The 15,085-nt window shown below is 44.5% G+C and overlaps 4 protein-coding genes across 7 annotated transcripts; 2 read left to right on the forward strand and 2 right to left on the reverse strand.

The window, feature by feature from the left end:
* Positions 1-25: 25 nt before the first annotated feature.
* Positions 26-2,152, reverse strand: LOC108036159 (zinc finger protein 271). The gene is made up of 2 exons (XM_017112151.3): positions 1,889-2,152; positions 26-1,830 (listed from the first exon to the last, which is right to left on the reverse strand). The coding sequence occupies exons 1-2, from the start codon at positions 2,054-2,056 to the stop codon at positions 298-300; spliced, it is 1,701 nt and encodes a 566-aa protein (XP_016967640.1). The 5' UTR covers positions 2,057-2,152; the 3' UTR covers positions 26-297.
* Positions 2,153-2,581: 429 nt separating this feature from the next.
* LOC108036115 (1-acyl-sn-glycerol-3-phosphate acyltransferase alpha) lies at positions 2,582-8,049 on the forward strand. 3 transcript variants are annotated; one of them, XM_017112093.3, is made up of 3 exons: positions 2,582-2,955; positions 6,730-6,940; positions 7,006-8,049. In XM_017112093.3, the coding sequence occupies exons 2-3, from the start codon at positions 6,765-6,767 to the stop codon at positions 7,643-7,645; spliced, it is 816 nt and encodes a 271-aa protein (XP_016967582.1). In that variant the 5' UTR covers positions 2,582-2,955; positions 6,730-6,764; the 3' UTR covers positions 7,646-8,049. The 3 variants fall into 3 exon arrangements, with proteins under 3 accessions (XP_016967582.1, XP_016967583.1, XP_050741608.1); XM_017112094.3 differs by lacking the exon at positions 2,582-2,955 and adding an exon at positions 6,045-6,149; XM_050885651.1 differs by lacking the exon at positions 2,582-2,955 and adding an exon at positions 6,603-6,660.
* A 96-nt stretch (positions 8,050-8,145) lies between these two features.
* Positions 8,146-11,776, forward strand: LOC108036114 (beta-alanine-activating enzyme). 2 transcript variants are annotated; one of them, XM_017112089.3, is made up of 6 exons: positions 8,146-8,586; positions 8,641-8,970; positions 9,024-9,305; positions 9,370-9,803; positions 9,859-11,153; positions 11,222-11,774. In XM_017112089.3, the coding sequence occupies exons 1-6, from the start codon at positions 8,264-8,266 to the stop codon at positions 11,633-11,635; spliced, it is 3,078 nt and encodes a 1,025-aa protein (XP_016967578.1). In that variant the 5' UTR covers positions 8,146-8,263; the 3' UTR covers positions 11,636-11,774. The 2 variants fall into 2 exon arrangements, with proteins under 2 accessions (XP_016967578.1, XP_016967581.1); XM_017112092.3 differs by lacking the exon at positions 8,146-8,586 and having other exon boundaries at positions 8,799-8,970; positions 9,028-9,305; positions 11,222-11,776.
* Positions 11,777-11,892: 116 nt separating this feature from the next.
* LOC108036042 (uncharacterized) lies at positions 11,893-15,080 on the reverse strand. Its single transcript, XM_017111984.3, has one exon. The coding sequence runs from the start codon at positions 14,982-14,984 to the stop codon at positions 12,099-12,101; it is 2,886 nt and encodes a 961-aa protein (XP_016967473.3). The 5' UTR covers positions 14,985-15,080; the 3' UTR covers positions 11,893-12,098.
* Positions 15,081-15,085: the final 5 nt, after the last annotated feature.

A 15,085-nucleotide genomic window follows, 5' to 3' on the forward strand; every position in this document is an offset into this window, starting at 1 on the left:
TAGTAACATAATAAAAAATGCAATGTTTTATGGTTATCAATTAAAGCGAATTGTATTTTATTATCTTTAAAAATTCAGTCAATCGCTTTAGACATTTTTGAAAATCAATTAGATACCAAGTTTAAGCTTTAGTTACTCATCCTTTAAAAGTTTTGTAGTTAATCAATAAATCTCTAAGCTACGTTTTGGCAAAATTTAAGCTGAGGACCAAAAACACATGAATCCCCTAGCGTTTGTATAATTTAACTTGCATTTAAACACTTTTTACCTTACTTACTAACCTCAGCTAATTGAATTCTACTCCTCGGGTCGAGTCTCGCTGTAGAAGCCCAGATTCATAGTGGGTATCATGTTGCTGTAGAACGAGAGCTCAGCGGCCGAGGGCCGCATTGGTGGCGGTGGCTGGACCACCGGAGCCATCGCGGCCACTGGCGCCTGTTCGGCTATTTTGAGAGGCAAAATGGACGCCTCCTGGGCCCGCTGCGCCATCTTGTGCTGCAGCTGATGCACCTTCAGGTGGTTCTCCAGCTCAATCTGATGCAGGAAGCTGATGCAGCAGATGCCGCACGTAAAGCTGGGCCCATGGGCCTCCAGTTCATGGCGATGCAGTTGCTCGCGCCGGTTGAAACCTTGGTTACACGTCTTGCAGGCGAACAGCGAGTCCATGTGGAGTGCTTGATGGCGTTGCAGGTCGCGCTCCCGCTGAAAAACACGATCGCAAATATCGCAGCGGTGATTGCGAGAGTTTTTAGTTTGTGCCTGAGCCTTTTGCTTCGCCTGGAAAGCAGCCTGCTGCTGCTGCTGCAGATGCGCCAGATCGCCCTCCAATGGCGGCAGAAGTCCCATTTGCTGCTGCTGCTGCTCCACATCCCGCCTAGTGTGGACTTGCTGGTGGGCCAGCAGCTTATCCCTGCGCGAGAACGAGTAAGGGCAGCGGCCACACTGAAAAGCCTTCACCTCGCCGTGGGACCGCGTGTGCCTCATCATCTCCACTGCCGTCTGGAACGATCGCGGGCACTGCTGACAGACGAACGGCTTGACGCCGCTGTGGATGCGCATGTGCTTGGTCAGATTGGTGTTCCTCGAGAAGCTCTTGGAGCACACGTTGCAGGTATATGGTCGCACGCCCGTGTGCACAATTGTGTGCTTCTTGAGGTCGGAGCGCCGCACAAATCCCTTCCGGCAGTGCGCGCACACATACGGACGATCCGGATCGTGCAGTGTTTTAATGTGCGTAATCAAAGCTGGTCGGGTGACCAATTTTTGGTTGCAGTAGGCGCAGCCGAACGGTGCGATAGGGTCGTGGGCGCTTCGCTCGTGCTCCTGACAGTCGGCGGGCAGGGTGAAACCCAGATCGCAGTACTGGCAGAGGAAGGCGCGCTTGGGCCGTGCTGTCGAGGAGTTGAGGTCGGCCGCAACGGACTTCTGAGCCGCCATCTGGGCCGCATCCATGCCCAGTGGCATGTCCACGTCCTCGCCATTGTGACCATCATCCTCATCTTCCTCGTCGAAGTCCTCCTCCTCCTCTTCCTCGTCGTCCTCGTAGTTTTCGTATTCTCCGTCTGAGCCGAGTGCAAACTCATCTTCACTGGACTCCGCCAACTTTTCCGGGTCAACTTCCACGACGATGCAGCCCTCCTCGGGTAAAAATTCTCCTGGGTTACCATTGAGGCCGGGCCGGTACTTGGCATCCTCCCGGATTAGGTCCTTAAGCTGCTCTTGCAGCGCCTTCTCCCGTTCCTGCATCCCTCTCCTTTGCTCAAAGGCATCCTCCAGAATCTCCAGGCACTCTGGGCAAATGAGCTCGGACAGAAACTCGTGGCGATCGTACTGTAATAGTGGGAGTTACTAGCCAGGCAGTGGGATGGAGAATACCAAGGGCACTTACCTGAACGCTCCACAAGGCCTGGGCAACATCTGCGATGGACACATCTTTGCAGCACGCCACCGAGCTCTCAAAAATATTCGGCGAATCGGCATTCGTCTGTCGGTGGCACAGTCGGCAAGTGCACACCTCCTGTTCCTGGGTGACCTCGGTGGTCTCCGGTATGTGCATTTTTCAACGGAGGGTGCCTATAATTATCTATTTTGGCCACTATTAGCAACAAAGCCGCGCCGGCAGAAAAAAAACGCGTTTTGCATTAGAGATGGGCAAACCTCTTCACGATACTATCGATACACTGTAGAATTTCGCAACGTGTGGCAATCGGTTCTTGGGAGCTATCGATTTACCCAGGCACAGTGGGCTATATGTCCCGACTTAATGGAAAATAAAATATGAAAGGATTAATAAGATCCTTTTTGTATATATATTTCAAGACATGGTTTTACAGCTTAACAGTATGGGGTTTTTAAGACATTGAGTTGAAACGAAAATACATGTCGTTCTGTGTGGGTATAAATAGTTAACTGCATTGTCAATTTGATTAACTTTACAAATTCTTACTAGCCAGTTACATTGTTAGTTAATGTTAGAGCATTTGAAGTGTACCTTGGTAATGTGTACTGAAATTAGTACCTTATGTGTACCTTCCCCCACCGCTTACAGGTTAAACGGAAACGCGGCAAACATGCGAAGCGAAAGCTTTTTCAATTGCGAACGGACTCTTGATTAAAGCGGACGTTTCTCTCGAGTGCCGTGCCGGTGTACTCTCGCGGTGCGGAAACCCCAGTGAACGCGGGAATATTCCTTTGGCTGATCAGGATTAAGTGCTAGCTTGTTTGTTATCTAATTGCAGTGCGTTTCAAGTTTATTTGCCAGTGGCCACGATCCGTTTGGTGGAGTATTCGGAATTCGTTCCACTGCAGATGCTGTAAGCTACACTAGAACGCACTCACACAGAGGCAAAACAACTGTTACGCCTACGCTTACGCAGCAGCAGCAACAACAATAACAGAGAGGAATTAGCAGCGGGCAGCAACAATTTTCCACCCAAAAGGGGAAATAACTGTTTCGTGAGTTTGAACTATTCAAGTTGTTGTTTTTTGTGCGTTGCTTTTGCCCCCCCACGTACATTCTGTCTTTATTATGCTCCTGTTCCTCTTCCTTCTTCCTCTCTCCTCGTGTTATTCCTGCAGGAATAAAAAAACCGCAACCCCCTGTACATTTATGACTCTCTCCGGGTGCACAGGGAGAAATTTCCTATGTGATAAGAGGATCAACTTGATTCTTTTAATAAACTAAGGGATTTCTTTTTAAATTTGGATAAGGATATATAGCTGAAACAAGAAACACTACTTTTCCTTACTTTATAAGAACACTTTTGTTATATATATGTTCTTATCCAGTAGTAACAAACCTTTTATAAAGATATATTAGGATTTAAGGATTTCTTTTTAATTCAAAACTCCTTACTGTACTATCTGATATTTTCTCTGTGTACCCGTCGCCCTGCTGACACCATTGCCTTTGGACCCCAGAAGGTAATGTACCTTCGCCGCTCTTTAACTCCCATGAGCTCTGCTTTTTTTTGGTCGCCGGTCCCTGTTGATTTTATGTTATTGGGACTCCTCGCTTTGCCCAGTTGCCATAGCGTGTGAAATAATGATTTTGTGCGTAAATAATTTACGACCTTCAAGAGGAAAAAGGGAATTTATAATATCATGAGTGTACAAAAGTTGCGACCAAAAAATGTGTGTACATATCTATTAACCTCTTTAAAGGATGGTTGAAACAGTGGTAGCCTTGTAGGTATATTACAATTGTAAACTCAATTCTAGTTGGACTTCTGTTGTAATGGTTCCTATGAAACGTACGATATCACAGCACCGAATCAATAAATAAATTACCAGACTGGTTAATTAGGTGTTTACATTAGTGTTTAAATGCTTGGGGCATAGACAGAGTGCCAAGTGACCGTCAGGTTTTGTCGCCCATTAAAAAACAAATAAGATTAGGGTTCCAAACATTCCACTCGGCAATTAGGCGGGAGACAGCGATCATTCGACGAGGAAAGTCCGATCATCAGATCCATTGAATCGCCGTCGTGACTCAGGCTGGGTCTAGTTTCAGATTCCTCCTCGTTGACTTTGAACTTGACTCGATGCGCCGGAGCTGACGCTAAATTGGCTGGCAAATTGAGGCTGCAGGGGGCTCCAGACCCGGGCCCGGACTTTGCCGTCACATGCGTGCGATCGGTGTAATAAAACAGTGCCTATCATTGCCCGGCGCGGCGCATGCCCCAATCTTATCAGTACCTGAGCCTATGCTGGCCGAATGAATCGATGTTCCGCCGCCGCACGCCGAAAGCTCCGCTGCCAGATTGTCAAAAAGATAATGGAAGTCAAACCCCCTTCGTAACCCCTTCGTAACGCCCTCGTTTGGAACTCTGTTAACGAGCGGTGCCGGTGGAAATTGTAAACAAAAGTCAAACACTTTCAGCTGACAAATTGATTTCAGCACACTGGCAGAAACGTAATAATAACAAGATAGATTTCTGGATACATGGCTATTTTTAAAATCTTTAATTATTTCGCTTACGTAAGACCAAATGGGTAATATTGTCGTGCAATAACCCGGCCATAAAGAATCCACTTTAGGCAAAACAAGTATTCAACTGCAATTAGTGCTTTAGCTTAGTAACATTATAAACAGTACCTTATCTTTGAAGATTTCAAAGCTAAATAAAGGTATTTTTTAAATGCTGTGTTCTTAAAATCAAAATAAGAGAACACAAAAACAGGTGAAACCTTTCTGATAGAATATAAGTTACCTAACAAAATCTGGCAAAGTCGTTAACAAAACATGGTTATTTCCTTGAACTCGATAAGCCCGAACTCTCATATCCAAACTAACGATAAATACCTGGAAACATTATCGCCAAGCATTTGTTTTCTGCAGAACTAATAACATAAGCTATTTATGGCCCATTACAGAGCCGCCATATCGCGAACCTTATCGCATTGCAAATTATATACATTTAATATTCGCCCGTCACAACATGGTGTTAGAGGAAAATGTGTCATTCATTAAGATTTCCTACATGCCCAGGCAAAAATCAATGAAAATCCAAGTCAGCTATGGCATAACCATCTGATCGCAGCGTTTGATAAAACCGAACTACCCGTTCAACACGTAATTACTCCCCCAAAGGTCAACAGTTTGACATCATTTCCGAGCTCAAACAGCCGAAAGTTGTATCTCTAGCGATAATTGTAATTGTCATAATTGCTCCGGCCAATATTAGAAGTAGTTACGTAAATAGTTGAGCCCTAATCATAAAAGGTATTCCTTAGACCGACGAAACAATTGAAAATGGGCTAACATGCTGATTAGAGCACTTATGTCAACGGCTGATTTTAATATTGAGATCTTGTGGTCGTAAAGATAAAAGTACCATGTGATGGATTTTTGGCAAAAAACAAATATGTGCCAGTCTCAAGTAGTCTTCTATTTTGGAGCACCCCTGGCAACAGGGCAACTGTTGAACAATACACGCAACTTTTGGTGGGCAATTACGCGAGTTATAGTTGTAGGGTGTGCGGTAAGTGGCTCCCTATGGATGAGCTTCGACCTGTGAGTCAAAGTCTGAACTGCGGGTTCCACCCGACTATTGCCCGGTCTACTGCAGGTAGCGATATAATGAGTTCACCTGGTAATTGTTCATCTAAAAGCTGGAAAATAACAGTCAAACACCTGAGGTTCGATTGCACCCGCCTATCGTGTTTATAAGGCTTTGATTACCCCAACATAAGTGTTTTATTATTTCCCCTAATCTCTTGTTTGTGCGCTTTCATAAATAACGAAAAAAGCTGCCAATGTGTGGCCTAGGTGTTGTTCTAAAAAAAGATTACCATACCCTAAACCAACAGCAATCCATAAGCTAAAGTACGTACCTCTTTTGTGCGCCACTTAAGGCATATCGCCGGGTTGATTACTGTTCTGATCTCCCGAATCTTTGTACTATTCGTCATGGTTCTGCCAAGAGCTGATTAGGAACGTTTATGGATCCCAATCGAACGCCCAACTACTAATGTTTCAGCGAGATAGCAAAGTTCAGTGCCTTAATCCAAACAAAGCAGTTACCAATTTCTGATACGCCTGTGCCAATACCCATTTCAAACGGACCCACCTGTCGCGGCTCTATTCAGTTTTATTCGTCCAATCGGCCGTATCGGACGTGTGCCGACCTTGTTAAGGTCTCCAGAAGGTTTGTTGGCAGAGGGATCGCTCATGAATTTATAGTCGATCTTGAGGAATCTCGAAGTGCTGCCAAAAAGCATAAAATCTTACCCACTTAGAGTTATACCATTTTTATTTGTCGTATTCCCAGTGCTTATTTTGAGTGGGCTATTAGGCTTAGAGTTGAGAAACGCAGTGCCTGATGCTTTATTGACCAATCAAGACATTATGCAAATTGGATGGAATTGAAATGTTAACAATCGCGAAATAATCGCAAGTCGGTTTATAGGCACGACTGCCCAAATCACTTTCAGTAATAGAGTTATTAGTATTGGATGCAAGAAAAACTCATACAAACTTATATAAAAGTAAAAACTTAAACTACAATTAAACAAAATTTAATAAAATAAAATTTACATGAATGGTTTTCTAAATTCTTAATGCTAAAAAGAGATCAAGCTGATCTAAGTTCTAGAAAGCTAAGCTTTAAATGTCCAGTAGAAAAGAACCATATTTTAAAATAAATCGTCTAGTTTTTGGTTCGTTCCGCTAGCTTTTTAAAATTCTAAACAGTACTCAACCAAAATAACTTTTTTCCATATTTTCAGAATAAGGGACCATTCGAATTAAGTAGCTTCCTAAAATGGCTTGCACCTGCGAAGTAATTGGCCTGGCCTGCGTGGTGGCTTTGATACTGAGCGCTGCGGCGAAGGCTCCCTATCAGATGCGGATGACCTTTATATTCTTTGGAGCTGGTGCCATAGTCCTGATCTGCGTGCCCTTTATGATCCTGCGGCCCAGGGACTACCGCAATGCGCTGTAAGTATTCCTTCAGGGAATTCATGTACGAGGATATATTTCAATTTATAAATTTGTACTTGCAGCTTTCCAGCTTGGTGCTTCCGACAATTTTGCCGTCTGATGGGCATCACGATGGAGGTTCGCGGCCTGGAGAACGTGCGCAAGGACCACGGTGCCGTGGTGATCATGAATCACCAGAGCGCGGTGGACCTGTGTGTGCTGGCCTACCTGTGGCCGGTGATCGGCAGGCCAACAGTGGTGTCAAAGAAGGAGGTGCTCTACCTTCCCTTCTTCGGCATCGGAGCCTGGCTCTGGGGCACCCTGTTCATCAATCGTTCCCGCAAAACGGACTCGATCAACTCCCTGCAGAAGGAGGCCAAGGCGATACAGGAGCGGAAGTGCAAGCTGTTGCTCTTCCCGGAGGGCACTCGCAACTCCAAGGACTCGCTGCTGCCCTTCAAGAAGGGTTCGTTCCACATCGCCCTGCAGAGCAAGAGTCCCGTCCAGCCGGTGGTCATATCGAAGTATTCGTTCATGGACGACGAGAAGAAGACCTTCCGCCCCGGCCACGTCCTGATCCACATCCTGCCAGAGGTGTCGACCGAGAAGTACGCCAAGGAGGATGTGCAGCCGCTGATCGACGAGTGCCAGGCCATCATGCAGACGGAGTACACGAAGCTGAGTAAAGAAGGACTGGCCCTGAGCTCCAAGAAGCAGGCTTAGGTGTGGGATGGGCCCTGAGTCAACTCAGGTTACATGAAAATAAGACCCAGATGTACACTAGTTCCTGCTTGGGGATTTAATTTATATTTAATCTACAAGATTTGTCTAAGCGTGAATAAGAGGAATCGAAATGTAAGGGACGTGGAACCATTGGCCTATTATTAAGCTACACTTCATCGTTATGCGAGTGTGTTTTTGATTAATTTTAACTGTTTTACCTCCAGCACATGCATGTGTGCTTGCCTAGAGCTTTTTCTGATCAAAAATCAACAAAAGATATTTTTACAAAAGAAGAAAGCACCTTTGTTGGATGTTTATGTGTACAGCATATTGATTTATATGAGAATAATGAAATGAGACTAACGTTTCGCACTGAAAAATAAAAGATTTGAAAATAAAAATGATTGGCGCGCTTTTTAAAATTTAAATTTAAGAACGGATTTTGTAAAATATCGATTTCGTACACGTCTAAAAACCTATCGAACAGCTGTTTCCTCCTATCGAAGCAATGCTATCGCCTGATATCGATTGCCGGCGATATAAAGTGTAAACAAAACAATTTGCGAATTAGCTTTTTAATTTGGGTTATTTTGCCTTGTAAATAAAGTTATTATTAAAATGGCAACTGCCGAGATACATCCTGAGTTGCCGGGAGAATCTCGGCCAGAAGAGGACCCTCCCAGTGAAAATTTGCAACCTAAGACTCCATCGGATGCAAAGCCACCTGAGAAGCTTTACGACATCAGCAGAATCCGAGGATTTAAGGATGTTCCCTTCCTAATAGAACGTGTGGAGACCGAGGATATGATCCTGACGTATGGCACCGCCGTAGATGAAGTACAGATAGTGCTCCAGTTCCTGCTACAGAAGGTTCCCCCCGGTTCTGGGATTGCCCTTCGATTCGCAGAGCACACGCCAGCTTCCTGCCTACTGATACTTGCGTAGGATTCCTATCTTAGTGTCTAATATACAAATTAAAGATTATAATCATCCAGGTTACTCAACCACAAGTGCCACTTTTTCCCCACGGATAAGATGATGCTTTCGCAAGAGCTGCACGAACAGATGTGCGCCGCCGGAGTGCACTTTATTCTGGTCAATAAACATTTGACTGTTTCACCCATACACTTTACGCATCTGTCTACCATAGTGGTGTTAAAGGAGGTCTGCAAGCTGTACATGGTGAAGCACAAATCCACTGCATCCGCCAAAAATCCCCTGCCCGCCAATATGTGCTACACAATCACTACCACTGGAAGCACAGGGCGTCGAAAAATAATACATGTGCCATACGAATGCATCGCACCCAACATTGTGGCGCTAAGGTAGGTGGTTACTCAATATTAGAACAACCAAACCTATCCCTATTTTATTTAAGCCAGAAGCTGAACGTCTCTATGGCCGACATTATTTACCTGGGCACACCCTGCACCTTCGATCCCTTCGTGGTGGAGTTCTTTCTGGCCCTGCAGAATGGCGCAACTTTACTGATCAGTCGTCACTCCATTAGGGACTCTCCTAGCAAGTTACTGAGCGCCCTCTTTCCCGACAACCTAGCCAAGCCGGGCATCAGTATTCTGCAGATGACACCGTCGCTGTTCCGGGGGTTTGGAGCCACTTATATCAGAGATCGAGTGCTGAGCAGGTCCAGTTCACTCAGGTGCAGTAGAGGATTTCCTAAATATAAGATGGTTTATAATTATTTTATTTTAAATAACTTTCAGAGTGCTCCTTCTTGGTGGTGAACCGTTTCCCTCCAACGCTGAGCTTGTTACTTGGATGGATCCGAGCGTCCTCCTACAGAAACACATTTGCAACGTCTATGGGATTACAGAGATATCCTGCTGGAGCCATCTGCACATCCTTCAGTCACTGCAAACTCCTGTGCCTTTGGGCAAGCCCATCAACGAGGATACGGTTATACGGATTCAATTCCAGAACGATAATGATTCGGCACAAGGAGAGCTATTTCTGGGCAGTGCCACGCGGCGTTGCTATATACCAGAAATAGATGATAAATTAACTTTTTTGCAAGACGATACCGGCATTTGTTTTAGAGCGACTGGAGATCTTGTCACTCGAGAGAAGGATGGTACGTTATTTTACGGAGAGAGGTCGAACGATATGGTGAAGAGGGCCGGTAATCGTATAAGCTTGGGTGAGTTTTATACATAAAATTACAAAATAATGTGTTAAGTACAACTCTTTCTTAGGTATGATCACTCGCAAAATACAAAAATGTCTGCTCAGCAGCGAGTTGGCGGCTTGCTTGTGGCTTGAGGATTTGCAAAAGCTCATCTGCTGCATCCGCAGCATGGATCCTAAGACCAGAGTTCAGCAGCGGGCCCAGACCTTTGACATACTCTCCAAGGTGTCGATTGCAGAGCAGCCAGATAGATTTGTCTACCTGCCACACTTTCCCTGCAATGTGAATGGCAAACTGGACAAAAAAGAGCTCCTCAAGATGTGCATTCCCCTGGCTCAACCTGCTCAGCAAATACTGAAGTGTTATCTGCACGACAGACTGGAATGTGTGGAGAAGGCAGATGACACATCGGCGAAAAGACAAAAGATGGAGGAGCCCTGTGGCTATGACTTGAGCTTTCGCCAGGCAGGCGGCACATCCTTCCATGCCATCACCATTTGCCGGGAGATTGGCCTGCAGATGTGCATCGATGATGAGCAACGGCACTTGTTCGAGATGCTTTTGGACGAGAACGTTCCGTTGCGAACAGTTCTAAGGTTCTTGGACACGGCCAAGTTGGTGGCCAATAATATCAAGCGGAAGCCCGTGGAGACGGCGGCGGTAAGCTCATGCCATGGTGGCTTGGTCATCAAACGAATTGAACATCCGGTACTCAAGCTTCAGTTCCACTGGAAGGTAAACTTCGAGAAGTGTATAGACTCCCCAGTGAGTGAATACGAAGGACGCTACATTTGTGTGGGCGCACATTCCAAAATTCTGCGAACTCTGGATCCCCAGACGGGCAACGAACTGAGTGTCGTCCGGCTGCCCAACCGCATAGAGTGCAAGGTCACATTCCTCAGCGAGCAGCTTGCCATGGTGGGCTGCTACGATGGTTGCCTATACGGCTTCAATCCGCAAACCGGTGACACTGTGTTCTGCGTGGAAATTGGCGGCATGATTAAATCGCAGCCCCTGCTTACCGCCGATGGGTGTCGAATCATTGTATGCAGCTATTCGGAGGACTACAATGTCTATTGCCTGTCAGCCGAGCGGCAGGAGGTGCTATGGTGTCAGAAGATTGGCGAGAAGGCGATCTTCGCAGGAGCTCTGGAGCTGCCCAGCGAACAGTCGCTAATCATCTGTACCTTGGACGGCAGCTGTTCACGTGTGGCCATCACCGATGGCTCTGTAGAGTGGACGCAGAAATTCAAGGAGCCTATTTTTTCCTCACCTGTCCTTTTGGAATCCAAGTCCAATGTCTTTCTGGCCGCCGAAGTGGCTGGTCGAGTGCACGCCTGCCATGTGGGCAACGGGAAAATAGTGAGTATTACATTTCTGTCAGTTGCAGTTGCAAACCTCTTCTTATCAATTTAAATTTTGATTTTCAGTTGGCCACCTTCACCACAGAAGGGAATATATTCTCCTCGCTGGTGGTCAAGACTCCACCCACTTTCATGGGACACTCCTTTGTCGTTTTCGGTTGCATAGATCAACATGTCTATTGCCTGCGATGCACAACAGGTCCGGGTGCGAAATCCGTGGACTTTGAGCTGCATTGGAAGACCAATGTGGGCGCTCCTATTTATACCACGCCCAGTCTGCTCACAGTGCAGCCAAATGGTCTTCTGGCTTGGTGCGCTGCCACCGATGGGCGCGTCGTCCTAATGAACTTCCGAAATGGCGAGATTCAGTGGTCGGATAAACTTCCTGGCGAAGTGTTCTCCAGTGCTTGCTATATTGAAAGTCTTCGCCGCGTGTATGTGGGATGTCGAGATAACTTTCTGTACTGCCTGGGTCTCTAGATATTTAGGGACATTTCCCTAAAAGAATTCCATATAAGCCTAAAAGGAATATTGGGTATGTGCCTTAATACATCAGAATTTACATTAAATATATATAATTACTTTTTATACATATTATAAATTTTTAAAAAATATTAGGTACCTATATTACTCATTGTTATAATGTTCAGCATAACATATTACTAAGTATATAACCTTTTTTGGGCAATTTTGTATATTTCATTTATAAATGCATATCCCTAAAAACCTCTTACTTTATTTCCTGTTTTACGGTTTTCTCGAAAAAGTAAAACTTTTACTTTTCTATTTCGATATGTTTATAAGACACCGGATAAACTTACATTGAATCTGGCATAATCTGGGGTGCTTCAACAATCTTTTCAACTAAATTAGAACGGTTTTAAAGATTTCTGCGGCACCCCGGATTATGTTTTGTTAAATTTAAAATTAAACCTTTGGGCTTTTATGCTGGACAGATGTGTTCCGCCGATTCATCGGTGGAACCTTCGGAACACCTCTGAGTCCAGAACAAGCCGCACCTGCAGCACTGCCGGCAGCAGAAAGATGTCGCTGAGCACTTCGATTTCGTGGCCTCCAGCTCATGCTGCATGTCCTCGATGACTTGTTGCTCCCGGTGCGTTCGTCTTGGAGCTCGGTAAAGGGCGCTGGGCGACCTCCTCTTTTTCAAAGTTTTCGGGTCTTGCTTTTTACGTTGCTCGCGTTCCTCCTTTCTTTGGGCAATCTGAGCTTTGCGCTTCTGCTTCCGCACAGCCTCCAAAACAAGCTCTGTGGGAGTCTTTTCCTGTTTGGCTATGTAAGATGCCCACACCTCCCGTCTCTTCTCGAGGAAGGCTTCATTAAAGTCCGTACGATCGTATTGATAGCTGTCACCAGACGTTTTCGATGCCACTTCCTCTTCTGCTCTTTTTAAATATTTTTTCACTTGCATCTTCTGTATCCTTCTCTCCCTGGACAGCACCTGCAACTGATGGGTTATAAATTGAAAATTTCTCTCCAGGATTGGCAGTTTCTCCTCATATCTCTCATCCGACATCGCCCTACCAATGGATAATATCAGGATGTTGAAGTGCTGAGGATCAAATCTGTACTTCTTGAAGATCTCGAGGTCTTCTTCTTTCATAGGCACATGTCTGCCCATGATCATGCGTTCCATTCGCTCCACGTCCTTGTCGAAAATCCTCGATCTTAAATAATCAATTTGTGTGCGGATAAAGTTTTCATGGAGAGGCCTAATCGGGGACGTTTCTGTCTCGGAGGACTTCTTTAAGACAGCAAAGGATCCGAAGTTATAAGGTGACTGATAACTGGCCCGCATAGACCTCAACGAAGTAGTAGACCTTCTTGAACCCGTTTCCGACCGACCGCCGTCCATCTCCATCTTTAGCTGCTTCACATGATTGTGCAGAAGCTTCTGCACATTATGAATGTACCGCCACTTGAGAATTTTCTTGAACTTATGGGCTTCCTCGGGGGTTTTGGCATTTTCCGACCACTCCCTGTACTTCCCTAGCAAATCGCCCAGCACTGCATGCATTTGATCCCAGGGCCTATACCTGGAGATCTTGCCCAAAAAACTGTTGGAATGCAGTCTGGTATGGTCGATTTTTCTGTGGAATCTCCTTGGTTCCTCCAAACTCAGTATCCTTTGCTCGTACAAACGCTTGATAATCTCAGTGGCCACTGAGGACATGGGAAGCTGTGGCTTTGCCGAAGACCTTCCCACAACATCCATGGATTTTGAGGAGGGTATTCCAAAAAGGGTTGAAACTTTCCTTGTTAAGAACGGTAGAGAGCTTTTGTTAAATATATGGGACTCGCTTATTGGAGGATTAAACTTGGAAGTGACTTCAAAATAGTTAGACGGAATGTGTTCGTTGGCCTTGGGTAAGCTTTCATCGGATTTTTCTTTTCTTTTAATGGGTGTAATATGTCGTTTGGAATCCAGACTACTCGATCGGTAAGCGGATTTTAATTTTTCATAGGTAAAAGATCTGTAATGTGATTTACTTGGTTTCGCAGTAATTTTCGTAGAGTCCTTTTCTGTGATACTCTCCTCCACATGTTGCGTCTGATCGTGTTTTGAAGGCTCTTCTTGGGAGGTTGTGGACTTTCTTTGCGACCTTTTGTGGCTCCCCAGCCACTTTCTCTTTTTTGGGAATTTTCTTTTTGATATATCGGTAGATATAATACTCTTTTTTAATGGTTTCCCTCCATTTTTCTTCCTATTTCTTACTTTAAGATCCCTTTGCTCAATAATTTTACGTTTTTCTAAGCTACTTTCTTGACTTTCTCCCTTGAAATCTGACTTATTTCTAAATTTATTGTTTTTTGGTTTAATTTCAAGTTCCTTTGAGACGGTATATGGTGTTTCTCTACGATACCAAAGTTCTCCACTTTCACCCATTTTATTCCTTTCGCTCTTCTCGCGGGGGTAAACTTTAATCTTGACCTTCGACTCGGGAAAATCATCGGCGCTTCTTGTGTGATAAACTTTAAAGGCCTCCTTATCCTCAACTGAATTGTTAACTGAGTCCTTAATTGACTCATTGGATAACTTAAACTTATTCATCCGTTTAAAATTGTATTCTTTTAAACTTATATTAAAATTATGCTCGTCTCCTAAAACTTTAGGACTTTTAGAACTTAAATCTTTCTTTTTTGGAACTTTATAAGGTCCTTTGGGCCGTGTAACTTTTTTAATATCATTCTTATCCTTTTTGCTATCACTTTTATGGATTTCCATGGAATTGAAGAACTCCCATATGGCTCTTTCGAAGGGACTTTTCGGCAAACGTCTTTTTGACCTATTTTTCCTTCTCACCTGTCCGAAGTGGTATCCCAATATATTCCTTGTGATTTTAAGACATTCTTCTGCTTCCTTAAGATTTCCTTTTGCCAACATTCTCATTAATATCAGTTTAGAATTCAGACTTCCTTCGTCAGTATTTATTTGTGTTTGACCGTCGAAATGTTCACAAATTGAGCTTTTTAAGCCATTGAAACTTTTTTTTAGAAATAAACTGTGGGATCTATGGCTTAGCAATTTCCGATTGAGTTTCCTAAACCTTCTTTCGTTACGAACATCTTTTCGGTAATTTTTTTGAAGCTGTCGATTTTGTTTTCGTATCAATTCAACGCACTCTGCCAGCAAGGATCTACTTTGATGCAGGGACATCTTCTGGATTCTCTTAAGGAAAGGGGCCTTTTCCTCTAAAATATGATGCAGGCGTTTTTCCAATCCATGTGCTTGCGCCTGGTTCGTCTTAAAACCCTTCATGCGAAGGGATCTGTAATGCAGCCGAGGAGGAAAATTTCGCTTGAAAGGCATGTTAATATTCTTATATACGCAAGCATAAAATACAAAAATTACAGATTCAAGAGTAAAATAACAAAAAAAAATGATGCTATTCTCTAAGTTTCTTCGAAATC

The sequence above is a fragment of the Drosophila biarmipes genome, chromosome 2L (genome assembly GCF_025231255.1).
Source record: "Drosophila biarmipes strain raj3 chromosome 2L, RU_DBia_V1.1, whole genome shotgun sequence".
NCBI lineage: Eukaryota > Metazoa > Arthropoda > Insecta > Diptera > Drosophilidae > Drosophila > Drosophila biarmipes.

What these genes read in the sequence shown, in the direction of transcription:
- LOC108036159 (XM_017112151.3), bottom strand. Translation starts at nt 2,056, where the DNA reads ATGCACATACCGGAGACCACCGAGGTCACCCAGGAACAGGAGGTGTGC. An exon ending in AGGCCTTGTGGAGCGTTCAG is followed by an intron (nt 1,831 to 1,888) that starts GTAAGTGCCCTT and finishes CCACTATTACAG; the next exon opens with TACGATCGCCACGAGTTTCT.
- LOC108036115 (XM_017112093.3), top strand. Translation starts at nt 6,765, where the DNA reads ATGGCTTGCACCTGCGAAGTAATTGGCCTGGCCTGCGTGGTGGCTTTG. An exon ending in AGGGACTACCGCAATGCGCT is followed by an intron (nt 6,941 to 7,005) that starts GTAAGTATTCCT and finishes TTGTACTTGCAG; the next exon opens with CTTTCCAGCTTGGTGCTTCC.
- LOC108036042 (XM_017111984.3), bottom strand. Translation starts at nt 14,984, where the DNA reads ATGCCTTTCAAGCGAAATTTTCCTCCTCGGCTGCATTACAGATCCCTT.
- LOC108036114 (XM_017112089.3), top strand. Translation starts at nt 8,264, where the DNA reads ATGGCAACTGCCGAGATACATCCTGAGTTGCCGGGAGAATCTCGGCCA. An exon ending in CCCAACATTGTGGCGCTAAG is followed by an intron (nt 8,971 to 9,023) that starts GTAGGTGGTTAC and finishes ATTTTATTTAAG; the next exon opens with CCAGAAGCTGAACGTCTCTA. An exon ending in AGCAGGTCCAGTTCACTCAG is followed by an intron (nt 9,306 to 9,369) that starts GTGCAGTAGAGG and finishes AATAACTTTCAG; the next exon opens with AGTGCTCCTTCTTGGTGGTG.